This window comes from Neophocaena asiaeorientalis, unplaced genomic scaffold (assembly GCF_003031525.2).
Source record: "Neophocaena asiaeorientalis asiaeorientalis breed wild unplaced genomic scaffold, Neophocaena_asiaeorientalis_V1.1 scaffold296, whole genome shotgun sequence".
Classification (NCBI taxonomy): domain Eukaryota; kingdom Metazoa; phylum Chordata; class Mammalia; order Artiodactyla; family Phocoenidae; genus Neophocaena; species Neophocaena asiaeorientalis.
Window position 1 is genome coordinate 2,495,498 of NW_020175084.1, and position 20,472 is coordinate 2,515,969.

The 20,472-nt window shown below is 37.3% G+C and overlaps 1 protein-coding gene across 6 annotated transcripts in view; it reads right to left on the minus strand.

The window, feature by feature from the left end:
• Positions 1–499: 499 nt before the first annotated feature.
• The window catches only part of ARHGAP24 (Rho GTPase activating protein 24), a 488,283-nt gene continuing 468,310 nt past the window's right edge, over positions 500–20,472 (minus strand). For all 6 annotated transcript variants that reach the window (XM_024764196.1, XM_024764194.1, XM_024764195.1 and 3 more), the window contains 3 exons: positions 18,551–18,672; positions 6,783–7,857; positions 500–1,973 (listed from right to left, as the gene is read on the minus strand). In XM_024764196.1, coding sequence (XP_024619964.1) covers positions 1,730–1,973; positions 6,783–7,857; positions 18,551–18,672 — 1,441 coding nt within the window. In that variant the 3' untranslated portion in view covers positions 500–1,729. The remainder of the gene's footprint in view (positions 1,974–6,782; positions 7,858–18,550; positions 18,673–20,472) is intronic.

A 20,472-nucleotide genomic window follows, 5' to 3' on the forward strand; every position in this document is an offset into this window, starting at 1 on the left:
TGAAAAGGTAGAGAGAGCTATTGAGATCATTTTTACACATTTTGAGCTTGAATTTCCTTTAGGATATCCAGGTGGGAGTATCTTGTTAAAGAATTGGAAAGAGAGAGAAAAGGGAACTAAAGATAAAGAAGGTATTGCTACATAGACAGTGGTTGATACCAAAGGACCACGTAAGCTTGTTCTGTGTAAGGATATAAACAAAAGCAGCACAGTGACAAGAATGAACTCTGTAAAGTCTACTGTCCCCTTGAAAATAAATACAAACATAGAACCTTCAAACAACATGAATCCCATAAACTCAAGTAGTATTTATTTCCAATTTTACCTTTTGTGACTTTCTGTTCTAGTGTGACAAAGATTTATTTCGATCATTGCCTCATCGAACTGTGAATTTTTCTCAGTCTCTGGCAGATAATCTGAGAAAAGATGAAATTAGAAGCCCTGGGCTTCTCCAGAAAGTTATCATTACTGATGTTCACAAATTTATCAAAACTGGACCTTTAAAGATTCACATTTTAAATTTATTGTGAATAAATGTTTTTGACAGGGGAGAATACTGTACAAATTAGAAGCAAAATAGTTTCTTCCAATCTTGTCGCCTCCTCCTTCTGGCCCCCTTCCCCTGCATCAGCTCCCTCTTGCCGCAAACTGCCTTTACCCTCTGTTGTGCTGAAAGAATCCTAGATGACAACAGAGCAGCCGGACTGAGTGAAAGCAGAATATATGGCACACACTCTAGCAGTTTAACTGAGAGAGACATGGTAATACTATTTCACTGTTTGCGTTGTGGGTGGGGAGGTGGGGGGCCGGGGTTGGAGTAGAGGACACGTGCTCAATGTAAGCACTGGTTAGCCAGCATTGTTCTTCAACTTCCCAATGGCAGGAAGAATCTCCCTCATAACCATCCAGTAGAAGGACAGAGTAATTCAAGGCATGACTGCTTAAATGCTCTTTTTTATAAAAAACATGCTTCCCATCTAAGGTGCATCCTGCATAGGAGACATACATCTGTGGAATGGGCAAGGCAGACCAGGGGGCTTGAGAAGGGGACTTTTTTACATGGTCCAAAATCTCCTGTGTCAAAGCATCTCACCAAGAAAACTGAGCAGTGTCAAGGGCAGAATTTACAGAGCAATTCAAAGGTTCCTGGTGATTCTACCGTAATTTATAAAATTATTTACATTTCTCTTTTTGGTCATGGCAAGGTCCATTGGCACAAACAGCACAGCCACAAAGTATTCTTTTTGATTTTAATAACTCATCTTATATATATTTATATATCTGCTTATTTTCATTTCCTCAGCAAAAGGGGAAATAAAAATATTGATCTATAAAATAAGCTGATGATAACACAATGCCAAAAATAGCTTAAGTGCAAGGGGTGAAGCTTGAAAGCAAGCTAAACTGCAATGACATACTGATTTAACATTTTAAATACAAGACTTGCAATAAAATAATTATTGAGATATGCTTCTCATTTTTAGTTTACTTTTTAAAAACTACTCTATATACACATATCCAGTTGTAACACTTGACAGTAGCATTATGGGGCATGATACAACTTTGGTACACATTGCAGATATGAATGGGCAATGTCTGTAAATGATATGTCTTCCCCAGTTAGAACTCTGTACATCCAGGTGACCAGCCACCTGATCCTATATAATATTCCCACCAGAACCTCCAGAGTCTTCCCCAGAGCCACTGGAGACAGTGGGAGAAATCAGCCTCACTGGATCCATATCGTGTTTCCTCTCTCGGTTCTCCTGGGTTCCACTGTCAGCTCCCCAAATGTGGAAAAAAACTGCTCCATTTCTTTCTGAAGCATGTCATTTCTCTTCTCTGCATCTTCTTTTGCTCGCTCGGCATTTCGCATTTTGATTTCTATCATTGTGAACTTTTTCCTTTCTTGATCCAGTTCATCGTGGAGGCTCATCATTTCTGTTTCCAAAGTCAAGTTTCGCTGTTCTAAGCTACAAAGGGTGGGGGAAGGAATAAGACATAAAGCAATTTTATTAATTTGAAATTCAAAAGGGCTAAAAAATATTTCCTAAACTGTCTCTGCAATGTTTAGGAAATTAGATTGAGCCTTTCAAATCAATGAAGCAAGGTCCACGGATTAAAAGGTGTATATATATTCTTTTTTTAAACTGATTCCTAACATGATTTACTATCATTTTGTTGAGACCCCAAGACATCTCTTGAATGTACTTCATTGTCATTTGATAGCGAATTAATGAATTTTGGCAAAAAGAAGTCAGAGACCAATGTCATGGAGCACAGAATGGCAGAAGTAGGAGGCAACCTAAACCACAAAGCTTCCTGAATCATTATGTAAATCTGGCTTTACTAAAAGAAAGGTGGGGGGGGGGGGAGTCTGATAAAGTTGGAAGAAAAAAAGGACAATTATTTTTGCTTTCTATCAAAGGAAAAAGAATGATAGTGAAAATGTCTCTGTTAGAAAGGTTAAGTCAACTGCTAAGAATGGGCTTCTCTGGGACATATAGAGTCCCATCATATAAAAGTGGTATTAACAGCAGTCACCGTATAGTAACAAGAGAGGTAGAGATTACATGTGTTGAATAAGTAATTCATCTGACATTCTGTGACAATGGAGTCCACCTAAGTAGCCTACTATCTAAAATTCTCACTGCCTTCCAAGTTAATATATCTTAAGATCTCTAGAGTTATATTTTTATAGGTTGATAGCTACATTCTTTTGGATAACTGTATAATTTTAGATAATTTCCTATAAACAGAGTTTTCCCAATAATCACTAAGTTCCAAAACATAATTTATTATTGCTGTTGTTCAAGGAGGAATAGTAAGAACTTGATTATTAGATGATGTATCTTGGTAATGGCTGACATTTTAATTTCTCCTATTCTGAGCTAAAGTCCCAGGAGTATGTTTGAATTTGACATACTATTGAAATATGAAAGGCTAATGCACAGGTAGCTCTCAGAAAGCTGATTATTTTAATAATTTTCAAATTAAAATCTCAATTATTTTTCTGTTTTGAAATAATGAGTCCCATATTGATATTTCATCCAGATAATCATAAGAACACTTAAAGATGAATCTGCTCTCCCTTTGTAAGAAACTAGAATTTTTTAAAACGTCACATTCTATAATCAGTTTAGAAGGCCATTTTGACCACATGATCACATTTTTTACATAAAAACCTGGTAGTCACCCAGAATTATTTTACAATATATTCTCTTTTCTTTCTAAAGCTACTTATTTTAGAACTAAAAAAGCTGGAAGAAACTCAAGTTTAAATACCAAGGAAGACACCTTTTAAAAAATATACTAATGCATTTTACATAACAGTCACTCATATGAAACGTCCAAGAATCTAATAGACTGGGCTGAAAACAGAAGAAACCCCTCCCACTGTAAGCACAGATCAATGTTGGAAAAATATATAAGAAAAATATTTTTTTAAATACATAGCAAGGTTAAAAGAAATAAAAGAGCATCTTGAGGTTATCAGAACCAAGGAAGAAACTCAAATTTAGAACAGTAAATGGAAGCACATGAGGGGTATTGTTCCTGGATAGAAGCCCTGGAAGCTGTGACTAGGTTTTTATTTTGCTCATGGGGAGGAGGAGATCTCCAGTATAAAAGAGGCAGAAGGCTGAAAGTGATTCAACTGAGAGCTTGGAACATCAATTTTCTTTATGACAAAGAGAATACAAAAACTCTACTCATGGGCTGAGTGAAGTGACAGAATTAATCAGAAGAGAAAATAAATAAATGAGAAAACAGCTCTGAGGAAAAATTACCCAGAATTCCTCACGTAACGAAAAAAGATGAAAATGTAATATAAGAAAGAGAAGCTAACAGAGATGGAGAATGGATTAAGAAGGTCCAACATACTTTAATAAGGGTTGGAGAGACAGAAAATTGAGAAAATGGGGAGATGAAATAAACAAAAATGGTGATGGATAAAAATACTCCAGAACTGAAAAAAATATGTCTTCAAATAATGAAACATAAAGTTTGAAAGTTAATGGAAATATATAGCAGAATGTTATTAATCAAAATAAAAGTTATATAGCAATATTAATATGAGAAAAAATATTTTTGGGCAAAAAGCATTATTACCATTACTTTATGATAAAAGGATCAATTCATCAGGGAGATATAAACAATTCTGAACTTTTATTCATCTAGCTGTATAGTTTCAAGTTATTCAATATAAAATATAACAAAATTATAAAGATAGATAAATCCACAAAAATTAGGAAATTTTAAGATAACTTTCTTAGAAATTATAGCTCTATCTGATGAAAATTAGGAGAAATGTAAAAGATTTGAACAGCTTGATTAACAGATTTGATCTATTGGTCATATATACAATCCCAAACCAATAATAAGTTAATAAATACTTCTTACAAGACCAAATAATTGATATCATACAAATGAATTTTTCTGACCACAATATGATAAAAGGAGAAGGTGAGGGAGGAGGGAATAACATCAAACTCACATGTTTAAAAACTAAAAATCATACATATCAATGATAGATAAAGTATAGTATCTATTTCTCTATCATCTTTCTATCTATCTAGGGATGTATGTACGTATGTGTGTATATATGTACGTATCTATTATCTATCTATCTCTATCTATCTATCTATCATCATCTATCTATCCTTAATACTTGTAGGGTAGAGTTAAAAAGGAATTGAAAGACAAATGTATAATTCTAAACAGGAATGATCAAGAATTAACTAGAACAGTTACTTCTTATATTTCTGTGGCTTGGTCATGTGGCAGCTCCTCTGCCCTACTTTATCATGGACCTCTCCCTTTGCTTGTCACATGGGTAAAAATGCTACAGTGAAAGAGGCCAATGAATGACATTCTGTTGGAAGCTTCTATTATTTTATCAATGTCTCTAAAATGCACCATAGACTCAGAACATAAATGTAGCACCAATGTTCTCATAAATGAACCTGTACGTCTGCAACCATTCAGAATAATGTATTCCTATCCTAAGGTAAGTTTCAAGTGTTATCTCTTGCTTCTCAGTGCTAAGTGCTAATTTATCATCATGCCTTGGCAGCAATTCAGAGATTTGGTAGTCAGTGGTTCCAAAAACTACATTCAGAATGAAGAGTAGCCTTATAAGATGATGACTCCATTTTTCTTCTTATTTAAACCTCCTGTCACTTAGCATTATATAGGAAAATTCAAACCAAGTTTCTGTTTCCAAGAAAGTAACTTTTTCAATCTAACATATAAGAAGTATTTTTTTAATATTTACTTTACCATAGCTCTTAAAAATACATATCTTTTTGCTTGATAATTGATAAATGGATGGGAAACATTAAAATACATTAAGGTCAACTTTATATATAAAAATGAAACCACATGGGATTTGGAGCCATGGAAGCATTTGAAGCAGGACAAAGACTGAGGTTCACTAATTATGAGGACCCTAAACAAGAAGGGGTCTACTAAGGCACAGTCTGGGACTGGGACTGAGGCCACTAGAGGGGTTACTTCAGGCTAAACTGAGCCTCAGGCCTTCTCTTGAGAGTGCAGTGTCCTTCCCTTATACTACACTGAACGGAGAACATAAAAACAATCAGTTTTGTAATTCTGTGACCTTGATGAAATCGCGGGGTGTGCTGATGTTCAGGTTTCCAGCACAAGGTTGTATTTGTGAATCCTGGGCTCCATTCTCTGTATTCCTGCCTTTCAAGATGATGGAGCATCTAGCAGTCAGGGGTACTGTCAACACAGGATGCTCAGCCAATAGCCCATGTCTTGCCCAGGTTGCTTCTCTGAAGTTGCTAAGCCATCGCCACCTCGGTCAACTTATGAGAAGACGTCAACTGCTATCAATTAGGTTTCAGCGCAACTGCTTCCTTATAATTCATATGTTTTGCTCCCCACTTAGGCTACAATTTCCATTGTCCATATGAATACACTTCATTCCATCACTTTTCTCAGAAACCTCCCTGGATTCCAATCCCAGAGTAAAAGCCAAAGACTTAAGATGATCCTGAAAGCTCTAAGGTACCTCTCTGAGCTCCTCACTTATTCCATCTCACGGCATTTCCACTCCTCCCAGGCATCTGCGTAGCTGCCTCTTTAACCTCCTATAAGGCCCTACACTTAGAATTACCCCTCACTAACACTTCTTACCCCTCTTCCCTGCTTTAGTCTTCTACTTAGCATGAGATCTATTTTACTTATTTATCTGTCTCCTCCAGTGGAATGGAAGCATGCTCCACGAGGGCTGAGTTTTTGTCTGTTTTATCCACTGCTGAATCCTTGGGGTCTGGGTCTGAGCTTGGGAGAGAACAGACACTCTCCCAGCATTCAGCAAAGGAAAAAATGAACAATAAAGATCTGTTTATTTCTCCAACGTCTCTTTATCCTCATTTCATCCTCTTCCTATGAGAACAGACTCCTTGTTCTGCACTCATCCCCTTCCGCTCCTCTCCCCAGCCCTCGAACACAAATCCACACATTTATTGACAAGAGATAGTATTACTGAGCAACTGCTCTATGCCAGGGACAATGTGCAATGATTTCTTACATGCTTTCATGGCAGATACTGCTAGAATTTAAAATGTTCACATTAGGGAGCTGAGATTCACAGAGATGAAGTGAGCTTTCCCAAAGTCCCACAGCTTACAAATGGTGAAGCTACCCAGCTCTCTGACTTTGGAGTCAGCATATTTACCCTCTGGGTGAGCCTGTCTCATATTAGAAAGCTATCACACCCTCTCTGGCAGTTTGGGGCTCCAGATTTTCCTCACCTCTTTATCCTGGACTCATACTCTATCTTCTGTTTGGTCATTTCCTGCTTCAGGCTGGACACTAAACTATGCAGTGCGCTGTGGTTGCTGGTGTGGCCAACAAAGGTCTCACTGTTGTCACTGCTGCTGGTGGCACGACTACTTCGACCACCCACACTCCTCCGGTCACTTTTGTTTTCATAGTCCCCGGGGTGGGAAAGGTCGTCCTGTGGGGGCCCATCCAAAACGGGGTCCTCAAAGTTCCCACCGTAAAAGTCTTGTTCCGGGCAGGTGGTGGTGGAGGAGCGGCAGGAGTTGGAGTTCTCAGGGAGGGAGATTTCACAGGAGGAAGTGGACCAGGTGGCACTGTCGATGCTCTGCTTGTCGTCAAGGCTCATCACGGAGAACTGTTGGTGGACGTTGTCATAGGTGGAGAGTCTGTTGTGCTGGCCCGACTCTCCAGCTTGCTCTTTCTGCTTGTTATCCCTCAGGGTCACGTAGCCGTTGGGCAGCCAGCTCATGCTGCGACCATTCACGGGGTTCCCGAGGGTATCTGTGTTCAAAATGCCCATCCGCACCGTTCCGTTCTGTACACTGTGGGTGCCCATTTTGGTACCAGACCCCTTCAGGGAAGAGGTCCTTCTGGCCTGTAAGCTCCCATTGGGAGTGGTTTGGGCTTTCTCAAGTCCTTCTGCATTACTGCTGCTGAAGGACCCATTGGTGACTATCCCACTGCCCTTATTGAAGGCGGGATTCTTTTTGACCATGAGGGGGGGGCTCCTAGAGACATCCAGTTTGTGAACGCTATTCCTTGGGCTGTTGGTTTTGCTGCCTGATAGAGCTGTGGGGGATCCGTTATCCATGCTACTTCTCTGGGGAGACTCAGACTTGTCCCAAGAGCACCGTCTTCCAGGACTGTCCTTGGTATTAGTGTTCTCCTTGTTCTGTAGCTGACCCATGGTGGCTTTCTTCTGAAGGTCATTGTTGTTGTTGCTCACTCCATCCTGGGGCTTGCTTTGCAACTCTGCATCTTTGGGGAAGAGGCGATCATGTTTGCTAATCATCATTGACATCAACTGTTGGACCACCACAGTGCCTGGAATTGCACAGAAAACAAAATAGTATGAGTGAAACAGTTTTATTTCTTATTTTGAATGTGACTCTTAAAGAGTTATTAAAGAGTTCAGGTGAACATTCAGCATTATTATTAGCAGTGCCAAACTATATTCTTAATGATGATAATAGCAATATTATCTATAGCAATATTAACTGCTAAAATTTCTTGAGCATTTAACATGAACTATACCAAGCACTTTACTTTTGTTAGTGTAGTTGGATTTAAAAAAAAATCTATGAATAGATACTGTTCTATCTATCACTGTCTTATGAAAGTTAAGTAACTTGATCAGCATCCCAAAGCTATTAAGGAGAAAATGCAGGGCTTGAACCCAGAATTAATTAGTTCCAAAGACCAGCCTCTTCATTGTCACACATTTCTTGGAAGTTTAACATTTAATTAGGAAAAATCTTTCTTTGAGGAAGTCACTGTTATCTCTCATCAGACAATTGCCTCAAACTATCAAGACATTTGTAGTGGCATCTCAAAGTGGAACCCTATAAAATCTCCAGTGGATATATGGTCTGTCTTTATAATATAGCAAGACAATGAAGTTCCATACAACTTTTGCTCAGCATTCGAAACCTTCAGGGCATTTTAAGTGACATTAGCCAAAATGGTGTAATAAAGACCTACAAGAATCCTCTCCTCCATAAAAGCAACTGACAAAAATATTCTGAATCATCATTTGCAGAACTTTGGAAATTAAAGGCTTGTTGTAATCTGGAGAGTGTTTATTAAAAATAAAATCATTGAATCTTGGTACAGAATAGCAAGCACTGTGGTATTTTAACTCATCCTATTCCTATCCTCCTCTCTGCAGTGGCCTTGAAAACCAACAGCCCACAATCACAGTGGGAACCAGCAGTCTGGCAGCCACTGGAATGGGAAAAGCAGGGATGGAAATCCTTCAAAGTCCCATTCCCAAAGAATTGTCATTATTTTACTTGCTTGGTGGTTCCCTGGAAGATGCCACTCAAGAGGCTTGTCTTCATTTTATCTAAATAAGAATTTGACCAGGGTGAGCAACAATTTCTCAAGGCCATTTGTCAAAAACAATTAGGGGCTCTTTCATTTAAAATCATGTTTGCCTGAAGCAAGTGGATAACGGTTGAAGACAAACAATAGGCTAAACAAAAAGCTTAGAAGAAAAATCTGAGGAAAGAGACTTCCATAGGAGGTGTTGAAAAGCTCTGCTTTATTCCTGAGAATTTAGAAGATTACATGCATGCTTAGGGTTCTGTGCATGCCTAGGGCTATATGCATGCTCAGGAAAGAACTGAGAAGTCCCCAAGCTCTCACCTCTGACTGATCTTGAGGCTCTGCACAAAAAGGATCTGAATGCTAAAGCAGAGTTGTAACCTGCCTGGCTGAGTGTTGAAAGTTTGCCCCAACACGAACACAGAGTGTCTTGGTAAAGACTGGGAGACTTATTAGCTCTAGTCTTTTAATCCTTGTTCAATCCTTAGCTGACAACTGTAAGCCAAGCAGAGACTTCAGTGGCCACGGATGACAAATAATATAGACTTTAGAGAATTAGTTCAGAAAACTCACTAAAAAGCCAAACAACAAACAGCAACAACAACAAAGGGAGGGTAAGAATCTGATATCCAGAGTTCCCATATTATTATATTATTTTTAAAATGTGCAGTTTTCAAAAAAATAATGCTACATGCAAAAAATAAACAAAACATGGCCCATATACAAGGGAAAGAAAAAAAAAAAACAGACTCTGAGGAAACCCAGACACTGTACTCACTGGTCAAAGACTTTAAATTTGCTATTTTAAATGTTTTCTAATAAATGAAGGAACCAAAGGAAAGTGAGAATAATGTTTTGCCAAATATCAATAAAGAGCTTGAAAGTGTAGAAAAGAATCAAATAGATATTCTGGAGTTGAAAGGTACAATAACTGAAATGAAAAGAATCAGTAGAGGGGATCAACAGCAGACTTGAGCAGGCAGAAGAAAGAATCAGCATACCTGAAGACAACTGTGGTTACTCAGTCTGAGGAACAGAAGGAAGAGGAATAAAGACAAATGAGCAGAGCTTCAGAGACCTGTGGGACACCATCAAGCATACCAGCATAGGCGTAATAGTAGGAGGAGAGTAGAAAGAGAAATGAGCAGAAAGAATATTTGAAGAAAGAGTTGCTGGAATTTGAAGAAATTTGATGAAAAATATGAGTCTACACATTCAAGAAGCTCATCAAATTCCAAGCAAGCTAAATGCAAAAGGATCTAGACCTAGATGCATCACAGTCAAACTGTCTTAAAGAGAACCTTGAGAACAGCAAGAGATAACCAACTCATGTATAATGGATTCTCAATAAGATTATCAGCTGATTTTTCATCATTCTCATTGCCAGAATTATATTATCCAGCAAACCTATGTTTCAAAAATGAAGGACAAATAAAACATTCCTAGCTAAACAAAAACAGAGAATTTGCCAATAGCAAATCTGCTCTACAAGAAATATCAACACTTCAGGGCATTTTAAACAAAGAGAAGACCTTCAAGAAAGAAAATAATTCTCTTACACAAATGAAAATGCTAAGGTTCTCATTTGATCCTTATATTTATATTATTCACTGCAAAGTATGATTACAAATCAATACCTTACAAGTTTCAGATAGTAAAAATAACTCAGACAACAGTGGATAGAAAGGTTAATCTATCATAAAAAGCAGTAATATTCTTTCTAAAAATTGGTGGATTTATCAGGTTTTATGGCATATTAGCTGAAATCTCAAAATATATTTTCACATATTCCTCACTGACTTACATGCTGGGCTGCTCCCACCCCTTAAAATAGGCCACCACCACTAACTAAGCTTCTAAATTAGTTTCACAACTTTAGGTGTCCCAACCCCCTAAGAATCTTTTTAAGAATTTTATTCATATACCCACAATAAAGCAGTGTAGGCTCATGAAAGCATTAATCATCTTTGCTTTGGCTTGAACTATATTAATGTGGTTTGTCAACTGTGTTTCTTTTACCGTGTTGATAAAAGCTCCTAAGAGTAGTCTCTGATAAATAAATACAGGGAAACAAATTTTAGTTAGTAAAGGTAATATTATTTAAAATACTTAAATAAATTTGGTGAAGAAAATGATAAGTGCTTTTGACAATGAAGATATCTACTGAAATAGCTGCTAGTAGCTGTCAGAGAGTAGAAGCTTGACTTGGGATGAGGCCACTCATTAGCTTAAAGCAACACCTGGGCAAGATTTGGCTCTGAATGTATAGTCAAATTTTGAGTAGGAAAATATGTGTTATATTCATCTATATCCTGCACACTTCTGTAATGATTCAAAACTTCTAACATATTTAGATTAGGAATCTGCAGTGTGTTAGGTCTGATGCTGGCCAGTGCTGCTCAAACATTAATGTTCATACAAATTATCTGGAGATTCTGTTAAAATGTAAATACTGTGGGGCATGAGATTTTACATTTCTAACCAGCCCCCAGATGACACCAACGATAACAAAATGGTAGCAATAGCAGAGCACAGAGGACCCACCACAGACAGACCTTCTGAATCAGAATTTCAGCAATATTCCCAGATTATTCCTCTGTGTGTTAGAGTTTGTGAAACTGTGTTAGGTGGAAATGTTTCACTTACATCTTCTAAATTTTCTCAGAAGGCTGTGAGATAGGACTTAACATTTTTCAGATGAGAAAATGGAGGTTCAGAGAGGTTACAGTTCTGCCCAGGGACACACAGATGATAAGTGACCAGGGTCAAATATGATACTTCATCTTCTCACTGCAAATCATGTACTTGTCCAACTATATTTCAGCTGCTGGATTTATTTATTTACTTATTTATTATTGGAGTAAAATTGCTTTACAATGTTTTTAGTTTCTGCTGTACAACGAAGTGAATCAGCTATATGTATACCCTCCCTCTTGGACCTCCCCCCCACCCCCACCATCCCACCCATCTAGGTCATCATGGAGCACCAAACTGAGCTCCCTGTGTTAGACAGCAGGTTCCCGCTAGCTATCTATTCTATGTAGTGTATTTATCTCAAACCTAATCTCCCAATTCGTCGCACCCTCCCTTCTCCCCGCCCCATGTCCATATGTCCATTCTCTATGTCTACGTCTCTATTCCTGCCCTACAAATAGGTTCATCTGTACCAGTTTTCTAGATTCCACATATATACGTTAACATACAATATTTGTTTTTCTCTTTCTGGCTTACTTCACTCTGTATGACAGACTCTAGGTACATCCACATCTCTACAAATGACCCAATTTCATCCCTTTTTATGGCTGAGTAATATTCCATTGTTTATATGTACCACATTTTCTTTTTCCTTTCATCTACTGTTGGACATTTAGGTTGTTTCCATGTCCTGGCTATTGTAAATAGTGCTGCAGTGAACACTGGGGTACATGTGACCTTTTGAATTATGGTTTTCTCACAGTATATGCCCAGTAGTGGGATTGATGGGTCATATGGTAGCTCGCTTTTTAGTTTCTTAAGGAATCTCCATACTGTTCTCCATAGTGGCTCTATCAATTTACATTCCCACCAACAGTGCAAAAGGGTTCCCTTTTCTCCACACCCTCTCCAGCATTTATTGTTTGTATATTTTTGGATGATGGCCATTCTGACTGGTGTGAGGTGATACCTCATGGTAGTTTTTATTTGCTGCACTAATAATTATTTGCATCACTAATAATTAGTGATGTTGAGCATCTTTTCGTGTGCCTCTTGGTCATCTGTATGTCTTCTTTGGTGAAATGTCTATTTAGGTCTTCTGCCCCCTTTTTAATTGGGTTCTTTATTTTTCTGATATTGAGCTCCATGAACTGTTTGTATATTTTGGAGATTAATCCTTTGTCCATCGCTTCATTTGTAAATATTTTCTCCCATTCTGAGGGTTATATTTTCATCTTGTTTATGATTTTCTTTGCTGTGCTAAAACTTTTAAGTTTAATTAGGTCCTATTTGTTTATTTTTGTTTTCATTTCTCTAGGAAGTGGGTCAAAAACGATCTTGCTGTGGTTTATTTCAAAGAGTGCTTTTCTTATGTTTTCCTCTAAGAGTTTTATAATGTCCGGTCTTAAATTTAGGTCTGTAATCCATTTGGAGCTTATTTTTATGTATGATGTTAGATATCACAAAAACAGAAAATTACAGACCAATATAACTGATGAACATAGATGCAAAAATCCTCAACAAAAAACTAGCAAACAGAATCCAACAACAAATTAAAAGGATCATACACCATGATCAAGTGGAATTTACACCAGGAATGCAAGGATTCTTCAATATATGCAAAGCAATCAATGTGATATACCATATTAACAAATTAGCAAATAAAAACCATATGATCATTTCAATAGATGAAGAAAAAGATATTGACAAAATTGAACACCCAAAAGCACAGGGAGGTCAATTTGATGCTTTGTGACCACAAAGAGGGGTGGGATAAGGAGGGTGAGAGGAAGACGCAAGAGGGATGGGATATGGGGATACATGTATACATATAGCTGATTCACTTTGTTATACAGCAGAAATTAACACAACATTGTAAAGCAATTATACTCCAATAAAGATGTTTAAAAAACAGACTCTACAGAAAACGAGCATAGAGGGAACCTACCTCAACATAATAAAAGCCGTATATGACAAACACACAACAAATACTCAACGGTGAAAAACTGAAAGCATTTCCACTAAGATCATGAACAAGACAAGGATGTCCACTCTCACCCCTCTTATTCAACATAGATTTGGAAGTCCTGGCCATGGCAATCAGAGAAGAAAAAGAAATAAAAGGGAATTCAGCACCACCAAACCAGCTTTACAACAAATGCTAAAGGAACTTCTCTAGGCAGGAAACACAAGAGAAGGAAAAGAACTACAATAACAAACACAAAACAATTAAGAAAATGGTAATAGGAACATATATATTGATAATTACCTTAAATGTAAATGGATTAAATGCCCCAACCAAAAGACATAGACTGGCTGAATGGATACAAAAAAAGACCTTTATATATGCTGTCTACAAGAGACCACTTCAGACCTATAGACACATACAGACTGAAAGTGAGGGGATGGAAAGAGATATTCCATGCAAATGGAAATCAAAAGAAAGCTGGAGTAGCAATTCTCATATGAGACAAAATGGACTTTAAAACAAAGATATTACAAGAGACAAAGAAGGACACTACATAATGATCAAGGGATCAATGCAAGAAGAAGATATAACAACTGTAAATATATATGTACCCAACAGAGGAGCACCTCAATACATAAGGCAAATACTAACAGCCATAAAAGAGGAAATCGACAGTAACACAATCATAGTAGGGGACATTAACACCCCACTTTTACCAATGGACAGATCATCCAAAATGAAAATAAATAAGGAAACACAAGCTTTAAATGATACATTAAACAAGATGGACTTAATTGATATTTACAGGACATTCCATCCAAAAACAACAGAATAAACTTTCTTCTCAAGTGCTCATGGAACATTCTCCAGGATAGATAATATCTTGGGTCACAAATCAAGCCTTGGTAAATATAAGAAAATTGAAATCGTATCAAGTATCTTTTCTGACCACAATGCAATGAGACTAGATATCAGTTACAGGAAAAAATCTGTAAAAAATACAAACACATGGAGGCTAAACAATACACTACTTAATAACCAAGAGATCACTGAAGAAATCAAAGAGGAAATCAAAAAATACCTAGAAACAAATGACAATGGAGACACGACGACCGAAAACCTATGGGATGCAGCAAAGGCAGTTATAAGAGGGAACTTTATGGCAATACAATCCTACCTTAAGAAACAGGAAACACCTCAAATAAACAACCTAACCTTGCACCTAAAGCAATTAGAGAAAGAAGAACAAAAAAACCCCAAAGATAGCAGAAGGAAAGAAATCATAAAAATCAGATCAGAAATAAATGAAAAAGAAATGAAGGAGACATTAGCAAAGATCAATAAAACTAAAAGCTGGTTCTTTGAGAAGATAAAGAAAATTGATTAACCATTAGCCAGACTCATCAAGAATAAATGGGAGAAGACTCAAATCAACAGAATTAGAAATGAAAGTGGAGAAGTAACAACTGACACTGCAGAAATACAAAGGATCATGAGAGATTACTACAAGCAACTCTATACCAATAAAATGGACAGAGATTCAATCCAATCCCTATCAAGCTACCACTGGCCTTCTTCACAGAATTAGAACAAAAACTTTTACAATTTGTATGGAAACATAAAAGGCCCCGAATAGCCAAAGCAATCTTGAAAAAGAAAAATGGAGCTGGAGGAATCAGGCTACCTGACTTCAAACTATACTACGGTGTAGTTTGGTATCTGTATAAAAACAGAAATATAGATCAATGGTACGGGATAGAAAGCCTAGAGATAAACTCACACACACACATGGTCACCTAATTTATGACAAAGGAGCCAAGAATAAACAATGGAGAAAGAGAAAACTTCTTCAATAAGTGGTGCTGGGATAACTGGACAGCTACATGTAAAAGTGAAATTAGAACAGCCGCTGGATTTAAAACTGTAGTAATAATAAGTAAACTCGGTGTTGTTCTAAATAAGAAACTAAATAAAAGACAACTATCTACTGAATCATCAATTATGATGGAGTTATGGAAGAAAAAAGACTGAATGAAATTAATGGTATTCTATATCTATCTTTTCTCTTTTAGTAACTTCTGAGCTTTCCCCATCACTGGAATATTAACATGTGAAACATCACTGCTTTTTTTTTTTTTTACATATTAATAAAAACAATGTATTTATTTTTTAAAAACAATCGAAGTAAGGAGAAGAGGTACACTGTTCACATTTTTGCAAATACTTTTAATATTTTTAAGACCGACTTATGGATGATAACTGGATTTAATATTTTTAAGACTGGCTTGTAGAAAACTGGATTCTCATATCAATTATGTAGCAATTTAGAAACATCACTGCTTTTTATCACAGTTGTGAACCATGTGGGGCATTTAATTAATTGAAGAGAGATATCCTCAAGGTCTCCATGATGAAATATGTGAAGAACTATGCCAGTGTATGCCTGCCACGATTATAGAGTGAGTGTCAGATCCCTAGAGATTTAGAAATATATTTCTATTACCTTGGAAGGCTTTGCTTTCATCTAGTTTCCAGAATAGTAAATGGCAATCATTTCTTGCAAAGTGACTTCCTTTCAATTTTTATAGCCATTTAGGACAGACTAGCCTGGTAGTAATAATGATGTATGTGTCATTATATGCACTATCTTTTTTTCCTTTTTATTCTCCCCTCTCTGTCATTCTCTTCCTTAGAATGCTAATAAGAAACATGAAGCCGAAATAAATGAGGTCAGAGTGGTTATAATCACCTGTCCATTCTGAAGAGTCCAAGCAGATTTGGGAGTCCCACTGGACTACATGTTCCAACAATTCCCCAGGCTCATATAATTTTATACAGGTTGAACTTAAATACCATATTATGGGACACTTTTTTTCATAAGAACTGGATAAGAATTCAATTTTCCTTTGAAGGTACCTAGGCACTTTAAAATACATATGTATGGCAACATTCTATTGAAATGTAGATTCAGTTTGTATTTTTTGCAATACATTACCTTGTACATGTCTCATTTTGCACATGTACAAGATATCTGTGAGGTATATGATAAATTTGGACAAATGACAGTCCTTTAATCACCACCTAATCATTATATAGATAATTCCCTTGTGTCCCTTTGTAGCCAATCCACTGTCCATGGCAACCACTGATTTGCTTTCTGTCACTACAGTTTTTTCTTTTCTAGAATTTCATATAAATGCAATTATACAGTATGAAGTCTTTTGTGTCTAGGCATTATTCACTTAGCATAATGCTTTTGTCATTTATCCATATTGTTATCCATGTATCAGTAGTTCATTCTTTTTATTGCTGAGTAGAATTCCATTTCCTGGATGTATCAAAATGTGTTTATCTATTCAGTAATTTAAGGACAATTGATCAGTCTTCAGATTGGAGCTATTATGGATAAAGTGACATAAACATTGACTATAAGTCTTAGGGGAACATATGTTTTCTTTTTTAGCACACTGCTTTAATTTGGAAAAAATATTTTTAAATTCTGTTGGACTTTTTTTGCTATACAGTTAGGGGTTTGAAGGTAAGTTGGATTTGTTTTACATTTATAGGATTTATTTTGATCCATGTCCTTTTTTTTTTTTTTTTGCAGTACGCGGGCCTCTCACCGTTGTGGCCTCTCCCGTTGTGGAGCACAGGCTCCGGACGCGCAGGCTCAGCGGCCATGGCTCACGAGCCCAGCTGCTCCGCGGCATGTGGGATCTTCCCAGACCGGGACACGAACCCGTGTCCCCTGCATCGGCAGGCAGACTCTCAACCACTGCGCCACCAGGGAAGACCGATCCATGTTCTTTTGAATTGCATAGTTTCTAATGTGAAACCTTTAGAGCAGTTTTAGGTTTTTAACAGTTTTAGATTCCATTGATGAACCGATATTGACACATTATTATTATTATTAACTAAAGTCCACAGTTTATATTAGAAATCACTCTTTGTGAGATCTGGGTTTTGACAAATGCATAATATCATGTATCCACCATTACAGTATCAGATAGAATAATGTTTCATGGCCCTAAAAATCCTTTGTGCTCCAACTATTCCTCCTTTTCTTCCCCAAACCTCTATTGAATCATTGGGATTTCTTTTAAAAACTTTATATAGAGACTGTAACTTTTAACATTATCACCAAGGTAGTACCTTTCTGAGGTCTTGATACAATGTCTCAATGTCAGGGTTTTCTACTCTGGTTACGGGAAACACAATTATTTCAAGCTTGGTGTAAGGCCCAGGAATGGCTCAGAGTACTGATTTCTGGTACTCTCTCCCAGAAACTAGTGTAGAGTCCTCTAGTGCAAGCATAAATCAATTCTTAGGCAAAGACTTGAGGAATACCCTCTGCAGATCTCTGAACAATATCTATGTCTAGTTCTCTCTTTTCTGCTGCTTAATGAGTTTTCCATCCTCTAACCTTACTCTTTCAGCTCAGCAAGACCTGCACATCAACAGTACTACTGATGGCCACAGGTAAGAAAAGTACTCAAGCAGTGAGCCCTGCTGGAAATAAACAGAAGTAACAGTTCATTGTGGAAATGAATTTGAGGCATTTTGTAATATAGAAAAGAAGAATTTCTTCATGTTTAACCCAAGGTAAATAAGCAGCATTATCTTACAAAGGCCCATATTTTCCGCCTCTTGAAATTCGTCAAATAAAACCAGAATTAATAAAAATACATTAACTTAAAATAGTAACTATTTGAATTTCCTGAAAATTGCATTGGACTCAAAAAGTGAATTAGATTTTTTCCCATTTTTGTGTGATATTTTGCAGATGACTTATGTAAGTTCCATTTATTCTTATAAAACTCCTAAGGAATCGTTTGGTAAGTTATGTTCAGTAAACTCCAAAAAAAATGTCTGACTCCCAAAGAGGAGTTTTTGTATTTGAAGAACTTGAGTTCATGAATGGAGTTACCATGGATTCACTTATTTCCCTAGTTTCCTCATAGGAGAATAGGTTCAGGACAACAAAGAGACAGTTTTATTGATGAGGGTGTAAGATAATAATTTACTTACCCTCCATAATGGTCAAAGGATCTTCCACTTTGGGGCGCAGTATATTAGGGCCAAAGACAGTAGCCAAGTTCTGCACACTCATTTTGTTAATTCCAGAATAGGACTGTACTTCATCCAAGAACCTGTTGGGTGCAAGAGTATGAACAAAACACAATGGGATCAAACTTGTTAGTGGAAGAAAATGGGTTATCAGGAAATTTATGAAGTGGAGTACATTCAAAGATGATTATGGACACAAAATTCTTTAGGAATTCAAACATCTCTCTGTCAAATGTGCAGAATGTATATTGCAAATTATTAAGGATCAAACTCATAAGGGATCATATCAAATATCTGCTCTGGCCTGGCTTGGCTTGGTTTCCCTGTCAGTCACAGGAACAAGAGTGTTTGGATAATGCTAATGTGGACTTGAGATTCAAGAATATGAATTTCTTTCCAATCCCTAAATAAAATATTAAATTTATATATATATTTAATTCAAGAACTATAAATAAGATTGTCTGGTACAATCTCTTATTTCAGAGAGGAGGAATCAACTCTCTTTGTGGAGTAATTTGTGAGCTTCGAATTTATAGTCTATTAAAAAATGAGATCAAACATGGTTTAAAATAAAACCTCAGTTCTACTGATATGGAAAATTGCAAGCACAAATTGTTTTAACTTGTTAGGTGCTAACGAATTAGAGGCATGAAATAGCCCTTTCCCCAAATGATTTTTTTTTAAAACATCTTTATTGGAGTATAATTGCTTTACAATGGTGTGTTAGTTTCTGCTTTATAACAAAGTGAATCAGTTACACATATACATATGTTCCCATATCTCTTCCCTCTTGCATCTCCCTCCCTCCCACCCTCCTTATCCCACCCCTCTAGGTGGTCACATAGCACTGAGCTGATCTTCCTGTGCTATGCGGCTGCTTCCCACTATCCCCAAATGATTTTAATAGCAGAGATTGTTTTTGTAATTTTTCAGCTTTTCTTCATTTCCCATCCCCTCTTTGTTTCTACAAGAACTTCTATTAATTCATGGCTTACTGTAAGGCCAACTGGCCCGAGGCAGGGGAACACAATTAGATTTACAGGTTGCATCAGACCGAAACTCTCCGGACCACCCAGTTCCAGAAACTGACCTGGAGACTTTCCGGACCACCCAGTTCCAGGAACTGACCTGGGGACTTTGCACCCGGCCCAGCCTTCCCGCCTTTCGAGGAGCGGGACTAACAGTCCCCCAGGATACCCGAAAAGACCACCAAATAAGGAATACCCTGCGCCCTCCCAGATTCACCACACCCCTTTCCCTTCTTCCCCTATAAAATCTTGCCCAAACCTCGCCTGGGTGCAACTTCTCTGGCCCCTTTCTCTCGGACCAGTGAACCTCGCCCCGGGAGCGCTCCCTAATAAAGCTCACTTGAAGCTTTCCTCTGTTTCGCGGTGCCGTTTGTTAAGATCCGACCTTACACTTACTAATTGTACTAATGAGACAAAGAAGTGATGAAAAAAATTTTAACCTATTTTATGTGTTATTTAAAATAATATATTTTATTATGTGTCAGTCGTGCTAACTTATTAAACTCTCAAAGCATCTCTGTAAAGTAAATACCATTATCTCCATTTTACAGGTTAGACACATGAGGCACCAGAGAGGTAAGAATCTTCTCCAAGAACACAGAGTTTGCAGAGCTGAGATCTGAATCCAGGTGATCTGATGCTAGAGTCTGAACTCTTGATTACTATACCATGAGTTTTTTAAAAGGTGCTGTTTGGGAATCCCCTGGTGGTCCAGTGTTAGGACTCCATGCTTTCACTGCCGTTAAGATCCCACAAGCGTGGCCAAAAATAAAAATTAAAAAGTGCCTATTTCCACATGTTCACTACTGTTATACAGCCTAATTATAGCAAAACTGAAGGGCAAAAAGTCAAACT